Source organism: Argopecten irradians, chromosome 11, assembly GCF_041381155.1.
Source record: "Argopecten irradians isolate NY chromosome 11, Ai_NY, whole genome shotgun sequence".
In the NCBI taxonomy this organism is placed as follows: domain Eukaryota; kingdom Metazoa; phylum Mollusca; class Bivalvia; order Pectinida; family Pectinidae; genus Argopecten; species Argopecten irradians.
In genome coordinates this window covers 32482790-32502867 of record NC_091144.1, presented here as the reverse complement: position 1 = coordinate 32502867, position 20078 = coordinate 32482790, and the positions used below count along the sequence as shown (strand labels likewise).

Below are 20078 nucleotides of genomic sequence, written 5' to 3'. Positions count from 1 at the left end.
TATAGTAAAACAGCACATATGTTTAAGTCAAAATTATATGCATGTAATTTTAATAACATTTTGGAATCTAAATATTTTCAGATATAAATCAATTTTTCCGAAGAAATGGCAAGCAAACTATCACCATATTTGGAAGTAAACACCCAATCACGTGATCACTAATTACCCATAATACAAATGCATATTCCGGCCAATGGCATGAATGAGGTATAAGCATGTGACTTGTTTTACTACACTTGACTACAAAGAACGCGTGTTTTTACTACAAAAAATAGATGCAGATGTATCCTGAGTTTGGAGTTTAAAACCTCGTCCCGGGAGGATTTTTAGCCCAAAGCTTGAATCTGGAAATTAAGACCATAACAAATAATCGTGATGCCTTTATATAAGTGTAAAGGGATGTAAATATTTATGTACATTTATATATATGGACAGGACAAGATAACAAGTAAAGTTGGTTTCCCATTGTGTGTACCTGTACTGTGCCCTTAATGGCTTTTAAAATTTTCGTGATTCGCAAGAAAATAAAACATGAAAAAAATCATTGTTTTGCATTTTCATTTTTCATTAATTCTTTTAATATAGTATAGTACGGTATGTACCACATGGACTTGGTACGAATGCCAATCCACAATTAAAATACACACACAGCTTTTAAACGAATTTTCAACCCACGGTTATATATATATTATATAAATAAATAATTATGACCGAGAGGATGGAAATGCACTCTAACTTCCTCAGCTCGGACTAACAGCATCGTACACGCAGGCTACAGCTGCATGGCCGGGATGTGCAGGATCACATTTTTTTTTATTTTTAATTAAAATACATAAAAACCTGAATTAACAAAATCAACGTCGATCTCTGCTGTATGGTGCCTTGCTGCATATACACAGTGCTTCATGAAAGAGTGGCCTTTGATTTCCAGTTTCAAGCACAGGGACCTGGCACAAAATTTTTTTAACCAACAGCATACATACATATATTACACTTTAATATATATTCGTATACTGTGAGTTAAAAAAAATCGCGCCAGGTCCCTGTGCTTTCAAGACCAAATGTCGACATCGTTTAGTTTAGATTTCGACATCAATAACTGACAAGTCGGTGTCACACCCGAGCATAAACACGATTAATCGCCGAGTTACCGACTTTCTACATAATTATCTTGGAATCATTATGTGGGCATGAACATGTGGTAAGTCGACATATTCTACTGTTTATGTCGACATCTTCTGATATGATGTCGACATAATGCCTTAATTATGTCGACATCATTAAGTCGTAAGTCGGCAACTCGATGACAGAAATATGCCACCATACGTTGAAGATCAAACTGTACAAAATATTTTTTTTGTAATATTCTGGGTTTTCAGTCAACTTTGTTGAAAGCCCACGATACTAATCCGGATATGCAGCAGATATATTTTCTTAGTAAAACTATTATACTTTGCTAGTATATATCTTTAATTAAATAAACTAAAAGGATGCAGGATGAATTGTAAACTTGTAAGGACCAGTAATTTTCAGTCAGGACCGGTAACTTTTAGGTCAGCTGGTCCTTAGAACCAGCAGTAAAAATCCTTTAAGGGGAGAACACTCGTAAAATCAATGGAGGAGATCAGTTAAGGGGTCATGGATGAGAACGGAAGTAAAAAAAAACCTTAGTAAGAACATGCATGGATGATATGACCATCAGCATAAAGACAGTCATCGTAGCAAGATGGACTCATCGGAAAATAGAAGATATCAAATTTTTGGGTCCATATGAAGATAAAACCATCCAAGTCCAGAATCCTTATTCTGAAGAAGGGAAAGGTCAAGAATGAAATATACAAGACTGAATAGGAAACCATTTCAACAGTTAACAGAGGCCAGTTAAGTGCCCTGGAAAATATTTTGACGCCTCACTCAGCGATACTGGCAACGTTAGCAACACACACAAAGACAGCTTGAGATATACCAACATGGAAGATTGTTTGGCAGTTGTTAGTCTATGACGTACCGATGACAACTGTTGAGACAATTGAAAGGCTGGCAAGTAAATACCTTAGAGATGGTTGTCTGTAAAACGAAGCTCCAACAGCATAGTACTTTAATTACAGCTCCGGAAGTAAGCTGCAACTTCCTCTCATATCATTGATGGAAGAGATCAAGGTGACTACGGTTAGGCAGTTACTTATGCCGAGGTACAGTCGGGATGTCAAGGTGAAAGAGGCAAGAGTAAACATCAGAACAGGACGTAAATGATCAGCAAAGAAGAGTATGGAAGAGGCAGAATCACAACTTCAACATGGGGATAGGAACGGAGTTGTGAATAGGCAAGGACATGGAGTAACAACAGGTAGAGAGTGGAGGACATCAAAACAGGAAAAGAGGAGACATCTTGTTCAGAAGGAAGTTCATGCAATAGAAGAACAGTCACTTGTAAATATTTAGAGTGCAGTTGGTCGAATTGGGAAGACACCCTTCAAAAGAAATTGTCATAGATTGACATTTGGTGCATGGGTCCTCAGAGGCTATAATTCCAGACCTGCAAATTAGTAGCAAATCCTTTCTGTTTGCTCAGTGGCTCTAGTGGATGGACGGCACACCTGGCGTCACAGCAAGGTTAACGTTCTTTCTGTGCTTGCAGACACCCTGGGGTGTAACTGGAGATCAGAGAGGGACAAAGGCGGCTTTAAATTAGTTAATTTCGTCAAGGCCGGAGACAAGGGTATGGAAGGCAGTGAAGTGCTGGGTACATCAGGGCATATAGACAAATGAGGGCAAATCTGAATGGCTATATGAAGTTTCCAGATACAGCAGTTACCAATCAAAGGCCGGACAGAGCTATTTGGTCTTTATCGTCCAAGCAGGATGTGCTGGCGGAACTGACGTTGGAACTGACAGAGCTGTGGGAGGCCCATATCAACAATGCTGTCTAAGAGCCAAAACAACAAAAGTTCCAAGATTTGTTAGTTACCTCCCTTGCATGTACTATATCCATTGTGATGTGGTTGTTTAGTGAGCGAAATTGCAGTCTTCACTGAAAAGGGAATGACGTTACGCTCCCTACCCGCAAGAGCAGATAACTCTGTCATATGCAAAGATAGAATAGACAACAATAGTTTACCATGCATATCAATGAAACAATAAGAAGACAAGTATTCATACTCACATAGATCATGTGCATCGTTATATAGATCAAAGAAGAAAACCACATAATCAAAAGCGTATGCAAAAATAGATTTTTTTAGGTCTTTAGACAACAAATAAATGAAAAATTAATTCAGGCAAGCAGCATTTTTATTACAGTGTACAGAAAATATAGCTATGTAAAATAACACAGTGTTGGAAAAATAAACGAAAGACATAAGCTCCTAAGTGTAAGCTTAAGTATGTATAATAACTACATTTTTAATACATAAACATGCATACATGCATACATTGCATGAAATATCTTATTTCAATGGTTTTATGCCAGAATTTTGGCACTAATCGCCCTAAAATTACCTTAGGTAATTGTAGTTTTTGTGTTTATTTAATAGAAAAAAATATTGTGATCGCAAGAATAACAAATTTGTCATTGGGCTTAATTGTTGAGCTGAACCTGCGTTGATGCTTCTTTGTAAAATGATCACCTGCTCATAGCCCCATATTTCACTTTCTTGTGGTCCCAAATGGCTAATTGAGATTTGACCTCTGTATAAAGACCACTTCACCATAAGATCACTAGCTGTTCGTTGTCCCTTGAGTGGTCTTTATAGACAGGTTTTAACAGTCTGTATAAGGCAATGCAATAATATGACATGGCAGAGCAGCTCGTTATAATGAAATCAAATTTTGTCACGAGTGATTATGTACATATGTACATATTATTATGTACTGTATAGCCGGAAACTATGTATGGTTTGAGCCCTTTTTGGCCCCAAAGTCTATCGATTTTTTAAACTAAAAATTAAGACACAATATTTTTGCATTTCAAATATTTAGAACATTCCTGGTTTAATTGTAATAAAAGTTTTCTAATTTTGCAGCTTTAAGTTGCCATGGCAACCATCTGAAATATACATACATTTTAATTGGAAATTTTGTCATTTTTTGATAGTAGTAGTCTAAGAATCAATAAAATGCAATCTTGAACAAACTTAACATTTAATCTGAATAGATACATCTTCAGGAGAAATAAAAAGTTTGTTCAAGGATGCGCTCAAGATGAAAAACTACCAAAAATGTTGAAAATTGACTAAATTTCAACATTTTCATAATTTTGCATATTTAGGATGGTTACCATAGCAACTACAACTGTAATGATGTTTAATTATCATACCTATTATATCAAAGATGTATTCGATATTTGATATTCAACAAAGTTGTAACAGGTTTGAAAATCTGATGGATTTTTTTGCGATTTTGCAGGGTATTGCTATGATTACGAAAATTTGATCTGCAAAATATTGAGAAATGGTTGAACGATATATACCCTTAAATCCATGCTGCAAAAAATTTAATACCACTTAAATTGGATTTTCTTGTTTTTAGATCAAATCGTGAAAATTTTATTCCGCGAAAATAAACGGCTACATGGTATATTACAAAGTTGTGTGAAATAAGGCTTCCAATCAGTAAATATTAAAGGCTTACAATGTAAATTGGTCAAGTAAATAATCTCATTCACCCGTGAAGAGACATCTGACAAAATCTCATTCACCCGTGAAGAGACATCTGACAAAATCTCATTCACCCGTGAAGAGACATCTGACAAAATCTCATTCACCCGTGAAGAGACATCTGACAAAATCTCATTCACCCGTGAAGAGACATCTGACAAAATCTCATTCACCCGTGAAGAGACATCTGACAAAATCTCATTCACCCGTGAAGAGACATCTGACAAAATCCCATTCACCCGTGAAGAGACATCTGACAAAATCTCATTCACCCGTGAAGAGACATCTGACAAAATCTCATTCACCCGTGAAGAGACATCTGACAAAATCTCATTCACCCGTGAAGAGACATCTGACAAAATCTCATTCACCCGTGAAGAGACATCTGACAAAATCCCATTCACCCGTGAAGAGACATCTGACAAAATCTCATTCACCCGTGAAGAGACATCTGACAAAATCTCATTCACCCGTGAAGAGACATCTGACAAAATCTCATTCACCCGTGAAGAGACATCTGACAAAATCTCATTCACCCGTGAAGAGACATCTGACAAAATCTCATTCACCCGTGAAGAGACATCTGACAAAATCTCATTCACCCGTGAAGAGACATCTGACAAAATCTCATTCACCCGTAAAGAGACATCTGACAAAACGTGTTTAACCCAATAAGTACCCATGGTGCTTAAAACTTTGAAAAAAATAAAAAGGTGCTAATTTGAACAAAAGTTAAACTAGCCTTCCTTCTACAAAGTAAGCCATCGATCAATTTTCAGGGGAAATCAAATATAGAAACTGATAGTTTTCTTATTTACAGTCTGCATTTAATTCGAGGCAAGTAGAATTGAGGCTTCAAAAAACGGGATGGGTGCTTATAGGGACGGGAGCGCTTATTGGGTGGAATTTTATTTCATTTCTAAGAGTGGAACAGTTCACTATTTTATCAAATAATATGTGCATGTATAATTATATATATACTGCAATTTTTTAAGGTTTCTATGCTTATGAAATTTATACAGCTTATATAGTCTACATAATACAAAAAATTTACAATGTACATGTACATACATTTTATGTAGTACACAAACTATATACTTTGCATATTACAGGGTTATCTGCCCTTGTGGATAAGTATCAATTGCGGCGTCATTATATCCTGGGCAAGACTTTCTCTGAAAAATATTACGCTGTGCTCGCTCGTTAACACATAACATCACAATCAATATCTACCCACAAGGGCAGATAACTCTGTAATATGCTAATATGGTATATATACAGTATACAGATTACTGTACATGTTACTAATACAGTATTACTAGATGGTGCAAGATGGCATAATATAAATGCTGAACAGAACAAGAGGAATTGAATAATCTAATCCCTCATGCATTATCATTTAATATGGTTGGCATGTAATATGCTGAGAATACTTGAATGCATCCTCAATACTACAGTGGTTACTATAATGCAGTGACGTAACAATGGTGACAATAACCCCTGGAGTATCGAGGATGACTTGAACGTTAATTAAACTTTAATGCTTCTCCATATATTCCTTTCATTCATGTATACACACTGATGGAACTATTTGATTGTAAAAAAACATATACATGCATGTACATAACTTCACTCATTTACCCATGAAAACACATTTGGACTCAAATTGTGAAAGCTGTACAGTCCATTTTGAATTTTCATGGGTGTGTGGGTAAAGAGCACACTAATACTAAAACCAAGTCATGTACGTAATTAATTGGTAATGGTCAGCAAAAGATTTTGTGAATAAACTGTTATTAAAAGATCAATGTGCATATAATTAAAAACACATGTTACATTTATACTTTTTATCCTGCAACATTCATTCTAAACACACACATTTCCTGAAAGATGCCAATACTTTTGCAAATATGTCCGTCTTTCAAACAATCTTTTGCATCGGAAGTAGGTCTATCAAATTGGCCGACATGCTATTATTCCGAAATACATCTGATATTCTGTCAGTGCCAAACACAGCAAAAATTATATGTGGTAGGTGTATATTTCGACAACACCAATGGATGCAATGAATCCTTTAGTTTAAGAACCATATATAATGATACTTCTCTCAAAAAGCCACTTACAAACCAAGATTTCTACAACAATAACTCTTACATTCACTCACAAACCAAGATTTCTACAACTATAACTCTTACAATCACATACAAACCAAGATTTCTACAACTATAACTTACATTCTCGTACAAACCAAGATTTCTACAACAATAACTCTTACATTCACATACAAACCAAGATTTCTACAACTATAACTCTTACATTCACTTACAAACCAAGATTTCTACAACTATAACTCTTACATTCACTCACATACCAAGATTTCTACAATTATAACTCTTACATTCACTTACTAACCAAGATTTCTACAACTGTAACTCTTACATTCACTCACAAACCAAGATTTCTACAACTATAACTCTTACATTCACTTATTACAAACCAAGATATCTACATCTATAGACTATAACTCTTACATTCACTTACAAACCAAGATTTCTACAACTATAACTCTTACATTCACTTACAAACCAAGATTTCTACAACTATAACTCTTACATTCACTTATTACAAACCAAGATTTCTACAACTCTAACTCTTACATTCACTCACAAACCAAGATTTCTACAACTATAACTCTTACATTCACTTACAAACCAAGATTTCTACAACTATAACTCTTACATTCACTTACAAACCAAGATATCTACAATTATAACTCTTACATTCACTCACAAACCAAGATTTCTACAACTATAACTCTTACATTCACTCACAAACCAAGATTTCTACAACTATAACTCTTACATTCACTTACAAACCAAGATTTCTACAACTATAACTCTTACATTTACTCACAAACCAAGATTTCTACAACTGTAACTCTTACATTCACTTATTACAAACCAAGATTTCTACAACTATAACTCTTACATTCACTTACAAAACCAAGATTTCTACAACTATAACTCTTACATTCATTCACAAACCAAGATTTCTACAACTATAACTCACATTCTCGTACAAACCAAGATTTCTACAACAATAACTCTTACATTCACTCACAAACCAAGATTTCTACAACTATAACTCTTACATTCACTTACAAACCAAGATTTCTACAACTATAACTCTTACATTCACTCACAAACCAAGATTTCTACAACTATAACTTACATTCTCGTACAAACCAAGATTTCTACAACTATAACTCTTACATTCACTTACAAACCAAGATTTCTACAACTATAACTCTACATTCACTTACAAACCAAGATTTCTACAACTATAACTCTTACATTCACTTACAAACCAAGATTTCTACAACTATAACTCTTACATTCACTCACAAACCAAGATTTCTACAACTATAACTCTTACATTCACTCACAAACCAAGATTTCTACAACTATAACTCTTACATTCACTTATTACAAACCAAGATTTCTACAACAATAACTCTTACATTCACTTACAAACCAAGATTTTTACAACTATAACTCTTACATTCACTTATTACAAACCAAGATTTCTACAACTATAACTCTTACATTCACTTACAAACCAAGATTTCTACAACTATAACTCTTACATTCACTTACAAACCAAGATTTCTACAACTATAACTCTTACATTCACTTATTACAAACCAAGATTTCTACAACAATAACTCTTACATTCACTTAATACAAACCAAGATTTCTACAACAATAACTCTTACATTCACTTATTACAAACCAAGATTTCTACAACAATAACTCTTACATTTTACTCACACACCAAGATTTCTACAACTATAACTCTTACATTCACTTACAAACCAAGATTTCTACAACTATAACTCTTACATTCACTTACAAACCAAGATTTCTACAACTATAACTCTTACATTCACTCACAAACCAAGATTTCTACAACTATAACTCTTACATTCACTCACAAACCAAGATTTCTACAACTATAACTCTTACATTCACTTACAAACCAAGATTTCTACAACTATAACTCTTACATTCACTCACAAACCAAGATTTCTACAACTATAACTCTTACATTCACTTACAAACCAAGATTTCTACAACTATAACTCTTACATTCACTCACAAACCAAGATTTCTACAACTATAACTCTTACATTCACTTACAAACCAAGATTTCTACAACTATAACTCTTACATTCACTTACAAACCAAGATTTCTACAACTATAACTCTTACATTCACTTACAAACCAAGATTTCTACAACTATAACTCTTACATTCACTTACAAACCAAGATTTCTACAACTATAACTCTTACATTCACTCACAAACCAAGATTTCTACAACTATAACTCTTACATTCACTTATTACAAACCAAGATTTCTACAACTATAACTCTTACATTCACTCACAAACCAAGATTTCTACAACTATAACTCTTACATTCACTTACAAACCAAGATTTCTACAACTGTAACTCTTACATTCACTTACAAACCAAGATTTCTACAACTATAACTCTTACATTCACTTACAAACCAAGATTTCTACAACTATAACTCTTACATTCACTTACAAACCAAGATTTCTACAACTATAACTCTTACATTCACTTACAAACCAAGATTTCTACAACTATAACTCTTACATTCACTTACAAACCAAGATTTCTACAACTATAACTCTTACATTCACTTACAAACCAAGATTTCTACAACTATAACTCTTACATTCACTTACAAACCAAGATTTCTACAACTATAACTCTTACATTCACTCACAAACCAAGATTTCTACAACTATGACAATTTTGTGTAAATCAAACACACTTTAATGTAACATCGAGTGAATATCATTGCCACATCAAATCTTTCCAGAAGGTAGAGGTACAACGCCCAAGGTAATATAAAAATTTTCTCTTGTGCACAGGTGTGCCATCCATTTTAGGACATTTGTTTATTCCATCTTTGCATATATTACAGAGTTACCTCCCTTTTGATTAAGTATCCATTGCGACGTCATTATTTTGTGAGCGAAATTCACATTGTTTTTCTCCAAAAAGTATGACATTTTTCTCCAAAATGTATGACATTACGCTCGCAAACACATGACATCACAATCAATACCTACCTACAAGGGCAGATAACTCTGTAAGATACATAAACAGAATAAGATAGTAATAAGTCATAATAACATGTCGTTGATGATGATGATGAGAGATAAGCAAGACCAGTTGAGAGCTTTTAATTGGCATTAACAAAATACATTTATGGATTTAAATTACTAGTCAATATAATCTATCAAACTACAGTCACAGCTATAAGTAACAAAAAAAGAAACTATCAAACGCACTTCACTTACAAACAGGCTCGAGAACAGAATTTAATCACTTTCTAAACATAAATACTACCAATACTGCCATGTAATACTTTCACTTTAATCCACAATATTCTGAAATATTTGCGATAATTGTGCATGGGAGATAACTCTTCCCTTTTAATTTGCTAAGCTGTCATGATTTAAATGCATTGAACAGAAGGATGTGGAGAAATGATGTACCGACTGATGACTACATTAATATGGCAAGATCAAATTAAATGTTTTGTCTTATTCTGATTTAAAAAAAAAAACCCAATTAAATTGAAAATAATACATTTTGGGCGATAGGTTGGTGTAGAGGTTAAGCCACTGCCTTTCACCTCGCCAGCTGGGGTTTGTTCCCCGGCACAGGTATGAATGTGTCAGGGGTCACCTGCTCGATCAAGTGAGATTTCACTGGACACTCCAATTTCCTCCCACTCTAAGACCCCTTGCAGGCCATCAAAAATGATTTGTACTATTTATATGGTTTACCTCCCAATCAATCGATAAACTTTCCATTTTACCCTTGTATACATTTGATAATTATAATTAATCATGCATTTTATCACATTTGGGAATATAAGATCATAATTATATCAACGAAGATAACAATTCTTTTAGATTTACATAATTTTATCTGAATTAAATATTTTTTTACACCTGAGCGATAATCAAATTAAAACTAAAATCTGCATTTGGTCTAATTACATACTTGGTCTCTGTAATTATATCTGTTTTTGTCCCCAAAACCGTAATTCAAACTTAACCTAAATTGAAATGAAATACTGCCTTACAAAAGTACAGATATTCATGACTTCACCAAATCACTCTTCATTATTGTAAACCACTTAAATATAAAATACTTTAAATATTCACAATACAAACATTTGCAATCAAGGGCTCTTATGCACAACTGTGCATTCATGTTACCTTTTATACAATATTCGGAAAACATTTGAATTTGTGTTAAAGTTCTTTTGCAAAATAACTGTATATCCCAGCTGTTATTTTCGCAAGGTTGATATTTTCGTGATTTTGCGAACCATCATATTGGTCATGAAATTTTTCTACGTGAAAAAGCGCTTGAATGACATAAATACTTCAAGCCAAATCACAAAATTTGGATTCGCTTAAATTTCATTTTCTAATTTTACCTTCAAATTTCCGCCTGCGAAAATAACCCGCAATACAGTATCTCACAAAAATAGCGTGGTTTACGATACTATATTATTATCCTTGGTTATGCAGATTGATATCAACATTTAACAACAATATAACAAACAACATTTGAGTGTCTTAGAGATAAACAACAACAACAATTTAAATACAATGTTCCTAATTAACACAATATCACACCATCTTCAGGACATCATCATTGGGTGAGTTAGAGTAGAGTGGTGTTGACGGTGTTTCTACTTCCTGTGGCAGTGACATGTAAGGTATGTCCGAGTTTAGTTTGTTGATAGCTGGGTAGTACTGTCGGTAACATACGTAGGCAATGATCATTCCTAGGACTGACCCGACACTCACATCTGTAAACAAAACATCATAGACTCATTGATGTGCAATAGTAGTGATCTACAGTATTGTAAATGATCGACCTTTGTAACCTCATGACCTACCTTGTGACACCTATTTGAAGCCATGTCCTATAACCTGAACCCCTTTTTGAACTCTTTTCCTACTCCATGACCCTTGTGTGACCCCATTATTTACCCTGTGACTCCTACTTAACCAGATAACCTATATTCTGTGACTCCTGTGTGACCCAATGACCTACCCTGCAACCCTTGTTTGACCTATGACCTACTCTATGACCACTGATCTACCCTGCATCCTTTGTTTGACCCCATGACCTACACTATGACCCCTGTGTGACCCCTTGACCTACAGTATTAGGCGTGTGTGACTTCATGTCCTACCCTATGACCTACTCTATGACCCTTGTGTGACCCCATGACCTAAACCTTTTGACCCCTTTGAGACGCCATGACCTACCATGTGACCCCTATGTGACCCCATGACATACACTATGAGCAGTATGTGACTTTATGACCTACTCTATGGCCCCATGACCTACTCTATGACCCCTGTGTGACCTCACGACCTACCATGTTTGACCTACCCTGTGACCCCTGTTTGACCTACCCTGTGACCCCTGTTTGACCTACCCTGTGACCCCTGTTTGACCTGATGACCTATCCTGTGACCCCATGACCTAACCTAAGACCCCTGTGTGACCACACGACTTACCCTATGACCCCTGTCTGACCCCATGACCTACCTTGCCAGTGATGGTGATAGTCAGCAGTACGAGATACAGCAATCATTACTGGCCAAAGCAGTAAACAAACAACACAGCACAGCCTCCATGTCTGACCGCGTCCACGGCGACTAAAACATTGAAGCTTCCCCGCAACGTACAGGGCCAGGTAACCAAGGCTACTGAAAGCAACTGTAAAAAAGAAGTTCAACAGTAACTACATGTACTTGGTAGAATATGTCTTTAAAATAAATATAAAAACACAAATAATAACATCCTCAATATTGACACATACAGACATGCTTGTAATGAATGTTATCTAAAAAGAATGAGAGATAAATTATTGTTCTTTTTAAGCGTTGTAAGAAAACATTCAAAGAGGAGTGTGACAGTTTTGGCTGGTCTGCATTCAGTGAGCCTCATGCTGACTAGCCATATCTTTCACATAAGATATATCTGTATCTACTTGACAGATCCACGTTAGATACTTACAAGAAGAATGGCCGCTGGGAAAACTTGTGATTTTTACATAGTGATATTATAATACTTACAAGAAGAATGGCCGCTGGGAAAACTTTTATACCCTTGTATAACATCCACCTCGTTTCCTGAACAACGAAAGTCGTTATTGAAATCTCCGTCGGGGAAACAGCGAGCCATGAAATCTGGACGGGGCCTGTAAATGAAATGATATACCATATGTCAGCATAATTAACATATTTTGAAATAAATTGGAAAGAAGAAATAAGACTTGATAGAGGGAAACTAGTCTTTTCATCTCTCATGTTCCTGTGGGTTATAAACTATAGAGAAAATGACTTGAAGAATTTGGTTTTTTGTCCTTGGTCTAACATCCCATTAACAGCCAGGGTCATTTAAGGACATGGCAGAATTGTAGGTGGAGGAAAGCCAGAGTACCAATAGTAAAATCCATAGACCAGCAATAATCAGTACTACCTGGCAACTGTCCCACATGGTATTTGAATTTGTGACCCAGAAACTGAGGGTCTGGATAATATGTCAGAAAACATAATTATTAATGGGGATATGGAATGAAGGACAAAAGCTGATCATGAACTGCTTTATACACAGGTCTATATGGTCATTTTCAGATCGTCCAGATTTCTGCCACAGCTTACATTTTGGTTCCCTAATAAGCGCCGCCAGATTTCTGCCACAGCTTACATTTTGGTTCCCTAATAAGTGCCGCCCTTTGTTACAATTCTTAAGCACCCTGGGAGATAATTATTGCGAATATGTTATTAAGGTATACCGTCCCTTCTGGTTTCATCTCAAGGATTTCGTTCATATTTTGATATTTTGATTTTAGGTATACTCTGATCAGAAAAAATGCATAAAAATCATAAGTCACCGTGTTAATTTTTCTTCCAGGGTTGCTTAAAGATATGTACTAATGACTTAATATTCCGGATTTTAAGGATTTTTAAATAAATAATATTTCCTCCCTGTACCATCCCTTAACATATAGATAATATGCCCGTAATATCATTATTTTAAAATTAAATCCTGACCCAATTTTAGTGAAAAATTGCATCAAAATAGTCATGTTTTCTTTTTTTCTGAAAAAAAGAAGGTCCCAAGAAAAATCAATTTTTTAGAATTTCCATGAAGATTGGATTATTTGCAATAAGAAAAGTCAATAAAAAGGGTACCTCACTGCATTATTTTTCAAAATATGACCAATTTCCTTCCTAATACCCCTTAAATTTTGGCCTGAAAATGTAAAATAAAAATAGGCGAATCGGTAGCACTTTTCAACGTTTTTTATTATTCATTTACCCTAGCTAATTTTCTATATTTATTATATTATTGGAGCATACCAGATAACACAATAATTACATATCTTGATGATTTCATTTATTTGTTATATAAAATATAACAAACCATTAGTTTTCAAGCTACATGTATATGTAGGCCTGACCTCAAACTTTCAAAATGAGTCTAATTCAGCAAGAAATATATCATCTTTTTCTGAGACAAATAATTTGCTCTGTGTGGTACTGTATTAAAATGGAATATTTTCCGTTATAGCATCTTTCAAATTATAAGTAAAGATTTTAACAAAAAAATAAAATGAAAATATTTTCGAGCGATTTTATTTCTGTATTTTTTTGTCTGTTTCAGGACCAAAATTAGCATACCAATATCTTCAGTATAGTGCCTATTGAACCTCGAAATTTAAATGTTTCCATTCAAAGCACCACTAACTTCTTTCGGCATCCATATACTGTGTAAATTTATTTCAATTCTGCAAAAAGATAGGTATATAATTATAATGATAACAGGCATTCATTTGTTACTGCTTACGTGAAGTTTTTCATTTTGGATCCCCGTAAATCCATGTGTATTCCATCTGATTGTTTAGCGACTATTATGATTCTTGGATTTGACTTCATGCATGAATCTTCAAAATTATACTATATTTTCCAATTGTCACACCTTTAGATTGATACACTTCAAGTAAACACTCTAAAAGGTTCTAGACGAAATACTCCAATGCCGATTTCAGAGCAGTTGTAATATATGGGTACGGAGAAATAAAATATGTTTGGCGGGATCTGGATAGCGACGTTACAAACGTATGACGTCACAGAAGGGACGATCTATGTTAAGTACTTACCCAGGCACTTATTACAGTAAATACGGTATTAAGTATTTACCTCGGTACTAATTACTATGAATGCAGTATTGTACTTACCTGCCCACTCCTAATTTGATACAGTTGGTTACAGATCCAGTCAGGAATATAGATAATATCACACCTGTAATAAGTTAATTTACTATTAATTACCAGCCATTAGTGTGTCAAGCATATACAAGTCAATATTTCTCTTTTTTTTTGTATACAGTAGTCAAAGGTGTGGAAATCATTAATCAGAAATTAAGATAATTAAATTTTATATGTTACACTTATTTTCATTAATTACAAGTTTGGCTATAAGAGCACTTTTTCTTGATCTCATATGTGATCTTTATAGACAGGTTTGACTGTATACCACTGTTTGTGAAGTACCATATTTTCCAGCTGAAAAGTCACACCTGTGCATAAATTGCAGAGGTTTTTTTTTTACAATTGTTTTCAGTTTTTGTACATGTATAAATCGTATTGGTATAAAAGTCTCACCATACAGTTAGGCCTACCATATATGCTGTATGACGTACGATGTCCAAAATCACCCCCATCATGTACCTACATACTCTCTGTGTAATCTCTCTACTGAAGTAGACTGTATGTTAGTTTTATTTTCCTGAATGCCATCAACATATATTTACCTAGAAAAGCTTGTTTTAGGTCCATTAAATCCTTTTTCCAGGTGTAGACGATTCCTATCACAATAATAGGAGCACCAAATATTGTTCTCTGAAAACAGGAAAGAAATAATATACATTTTTGACTTTGTCTCTAAAACTACTGAAGCAAATTCACTAGAATTTTGCACAAACCTGCTATGGCATAAGGCCAATAAAAATTGTGAATTACAGTAATACAAGTTTGTAATGAACACACTTACAACAAATTACTGGTAATTATTGTAACATACTAATTTTCATTCCCAAAAATGTTGCTTAAAGGCCCATTACCTTTCCGGAGCAAAATATAAAGGTTTCTTAAAACATTAATAACATCAGAAAATGCATACCGATGACCTAAAATAAGGTTACGACACCAAACACATGCAAGATTTCCTGCGTAATATATGAAAACAGTGGAGAGTAAATTCGCTGTTTTGCCGTCTGGCGCAGTGATAGTCAACTACCGCGCGGTATTTAGGATGACAGCGGGAACATAATACGACCCGCGTTAGGAAAATAAACATTTTATTTATTTTAATCAAATCGTTTAGAAGGTGATGAATATGATGTATTAACGGTAAGTTAATAATTTTTGCGACTCTACAAAATTATCGATCTTGTTTTACATTCCCATTTTAAAAATTAAAAGCCGTTTCGGAAAGGTAGTGGGCCTTTAAAGGGCGCTTAAATAATTGTAACAAAGGGGGGCTTATAAATGAACCAAAATGTAAGTTGTGTAAACGGGGTATGGAATATGTGTATAACGAACTATAGTAATTCTGTTGGTCCCAAGAAATTCAGTAAAACCAATTTTTAATGTATATGGTCCTCAACCTCCAGAAGACTATTATATGGGAGGGGACAATATTTAGGGTAAAATTGACTAAAGTAACAAAAATCTTTCTAAACACTGTTAGACTTGATAGAAACAAATACAATGTACATCGTACACAGTTGTGTGTCTTTAAACCAATTCCCTTTATGGCACAAGGCCTTTGTAGCCTTCAGATATTGTAAATATAAGTGATATTTTCAAAACTTCAAGGATATAGTTTGATGTAAACACAGCAGATTTAAAATAAAATTTTTAAAATTGAAATCCATCATATGTAGAAACTGAAGTGATACAAGAATATTTTTACAAAGATTTCTTTTCACATATATATATATATGTCTTTTGGAAGGAAAATTATATGGTAAGTCTACAAATAATGAACTTGACATCATGTGTTCGGTACCATAGATATTTAACAAAATGGTCGTTATGTTTGTTTTGGACAAAAACATTATAAAAATACATAGATATGCATTAAATAATCGGAAACCTACAAGAAAGTCTAGAAAATTGTGCCCAAGTGAGTTTCTGAGGCAGTGCTCCTTGACTACCATCCAGTGTTACTGGTACCAATTCATACCCGGCCCAAATGTATAGTAGGTTGGGTATGTATATTTGATCTAAGCAAACAAGTGATATTTACCCATAGCCATCGACCTGGATAGTAACTCGGTGTCCGCGGGAACTGATACAACCAGAATTCCTCTGGCTGAATCTTCCTCCGAAAAGGAACAGCATCGTCGGAAATACTGCACAACAACAAAATTCAACATTTCAATAAACAAACATCTTACTGTAGGGGAATTGGATTGACTTGATCAATTGAATACAGAATATCTGTTTACATGTAATTTGAGATTTAAATAATTATCAAACGTTTCATTTCATTTCAACAAACTTAATTGACAAGATGGCCACAGTGGCTGAGTGCATGGTTAAGATGACCCGACATATTACCAGAAGCCCTCCACCTCTGGGTTACAAGTTCAAATCACATGTGGGGCAGTTGCCAGGTACTGACCACTGGTCGGTGGTTTTTCTTCAGGCACTCCGGCTTTCCTTCACTTGAACAAACCTGAAACGTCCTTAAATGACTCTTGCTGTGTATAGGATTTTAAACTAATTTAATAAAACTATAAACTATTGAATATTGATATGATGTTATTATAAAAAAGAACTGAATCAAAAGAAAGTCTAATATATATAAAGTATCTCCTTATTCAATGTTACTTACTAAAAGAATATTGCGAAGAAAATCCTCAAACAAATTTCACCAATCAGCGATGTATGAAGTCTCAGGCTGGTTGCCATGGTTACAACACTTTCTGTCACCTTGTCATCACCTTCATCTACCATTGAACCATGCAGTCAAGAACACAGGTATTTAGGAAAGACCGTTGTTACGGAGATTCATGGGTTTGAAGGTATTCAAGTTTTGGGGCTTTAAAAAGAAAAAGAGATAATCGCTACATTCATCAATTTCCTATACTCATAAGCTGGCTAAAAGCAGATCTTCAGTATACATGCATATACTATACATTATACATGTATTTCAATTGAAAATTTCATTGTTTCTCTTTATTTTTATTTTGCTGATTCCATCAATATTTGATGTAATACAGTGGAACTTGGTTGATACGAACTCAGGATAATTTGACAACCCGGCTTCATAAAAAGTACTTTGACTGTCCCGGCCGAATTCCCTCTTCATCTTTGTTTCAAGAACTAGGATACATGTAATTCGAATTCGGAAAACTCAAAGAACTTGGATAATGCGATATATATTTTGAGTCTGAATGAAATAAAATTCATACATAAAATGTTCTTATCACTTGAATTGAGATTTTTTGGACAACGAGACCTCAAGCGCCGAAAATGCTGATTTCTTTTCCATGAATATGCCATAGAACGGCATTTCAAAATATCTAGGTTTTCTTGTTATAATTTTGCAACTACCATTGGTGATTTTGACATCTCTCTTGTTCACATCGTTTAACGACATGGAACTATAGTCTATCTATACTAAGTAAAGAGATAGTCAGGTGAGTAGACATCAGTTGACATGATAACTCGCTTAATTTGAACATTCGGATAACTCAAAGTTTTATCTCGATCCATTTGAGTTCGTATTAACCGAGTTCCACTGTATCTGTTTGGCATTGGTTGGCACATATATAAGCCATGTGGAAAACATTTACAATGAATATGATAACTTTTTGTTTACTGATTTTTTTTCAGTATAGAAGTAATAGTATGTAAGTAGTTAAGGTAATTTAATGAGGATAAAACAATACAATAGTGTTTAGTGATCACGAATTAATTTGCCTATGGCTTAATTATATTGCTGAATGATTTCCATGTGTAAAATTAACCTATAGTACTTAGAAATCACATGATTGAAATCTTAATCAGATTGATAAGATGTCTACAAAATATAAATTTATGTATTTCACAAAAAAAAAAAAAAAAAACATTTTAAGGGACAAAAATAGATAATGTGCCTTTTTTTAGTTACTTACACATTTTTATAAAAAAAAATAATAATACAGATCGAGATATATGAGGTGATATTTAATTTTCCTGATCAAATCATATGCGTATGTATTTCTAAACAATTTCGAATAATGTTTTAATTTGATATTCACCATCGTACAATAATTGGTGTTTAATCGTGTATATATATGTCTAATTAACACAAACAATAATATAGAATAATTTATTTCGCCTTTGGTGCATGCGCAATCAGTACTTCATTCCATATAGGATATAGTAACACGGATTTTTTTCGGGATGCAATTAATTATATTTCATGTTTTTAACTTGAAATAAAATTAGAAGCTCACAAACTGTTCAATGGTGGTAATGGTGTAAAGTAAGTAACTTTTGTAACTGAAGAAAAATACTAAATCGTCTGCTCCTGTTTTTGATAGTTAAAATTTACCATTTGTCAGCGGTGGAGCATCTTTAAATAATATTAAGAAACATCTAAAAAAAAAAGACATCATCATTTTTCTTCTTCTGTACTTTGTATTTCATATCAATTATAACAATTGAATTAAGCTATCTCTGAAATAAATATTGAAATTAGAAAATATATTTTTTACCTTTTCAAGCCTTTCGAGAAATTACATGTAGGCCTGCTAGCTGTGTTAATAGTTTCCTTGTATGTATAGCAATACTAATGTATCATAAGAAATATTATCAGATTTTCACAAATTTTATAGGCCTAGATATTAAGAGGACTGTACCAGTCCAGTGCACTTAGCTGCAGACAGCATAGTGGGTTATCTGAAAATGTCATCTGCTTGAATAAATTGCCTGTTAATTCAACAACCATTAAGTGTCATATACAATTGATCGCCACGGGGGTTAGTTGTTAAAAAGACGCCGCACGTGTGTGATGTCCAGGTGTAAATTGACCACTGGTCAGCTGTGTGGATCTTACCTATGATGTTTTGTATACAACGTGGAGATGTACATTCGGAATCTCTCTCGACTCATCGTACAGAAACAAATTACGAACGTTTTTGGAAAATATAACCGATAAATCGGAAAATACTTTTATCTTTAATGAATGTAATAAGACCTATTTAATATCCTTCTTGTAATTAAT

The 20078-nt window shown here is 34.0% G+C and overlaps 1 protein-coding gene and 1 long non-coding RNA gene across 2 annotated transcripts; both read right to left on the bottom strand.

Moving 5' to 3' along the window:
- Window positions 1–3273: 3273 nt before the first annotated feature.
- Window positions 3274–7305, bottom strand: LOC138335340 (uncharacterized). Its single transcript, XR_011210262.1, has 2 exons — window positions 5315–7305; window positions 3274–4720 (listed from the first exon to the last, which is right to left on the bottom strand). It is a non-coding gene; the product is annotated as an uncharacterized lncRNA (long non-coding RNA).
- A 2461-nt stretch (window positions 7306–9766) lies between these two features.
- LOC138335338 (phospholipid phosphatase 5-like) lies at window positions 9767–19963 on the bottom strand. Its single transcript, XM_069284378.1, has 8 exons — window positions 19911–19963; window positions 17700–17906; window positions 17109–17214; window positions 15610–15697; window positions 15035–15098; window positions 12867–12991; window positions 12337–12507; window positions 9767–11584 (listed from the first exon to the last, which is right to left on the bottom strand). Exons 2-8 carry the CDS (start codon window positions 17819–17821, stop codon window positions 11403–11405), a joined length of 858 nt encoding a protein of 285 aa, XP_069140479.1. The 5' UTR covers window positions 17822–17906; window positions 19911–19963; the 3' UTR covers window positions 9767–11402.
- Between the last annotated feature and the right edge of the window lie 115 nt (window positions 19964–20078).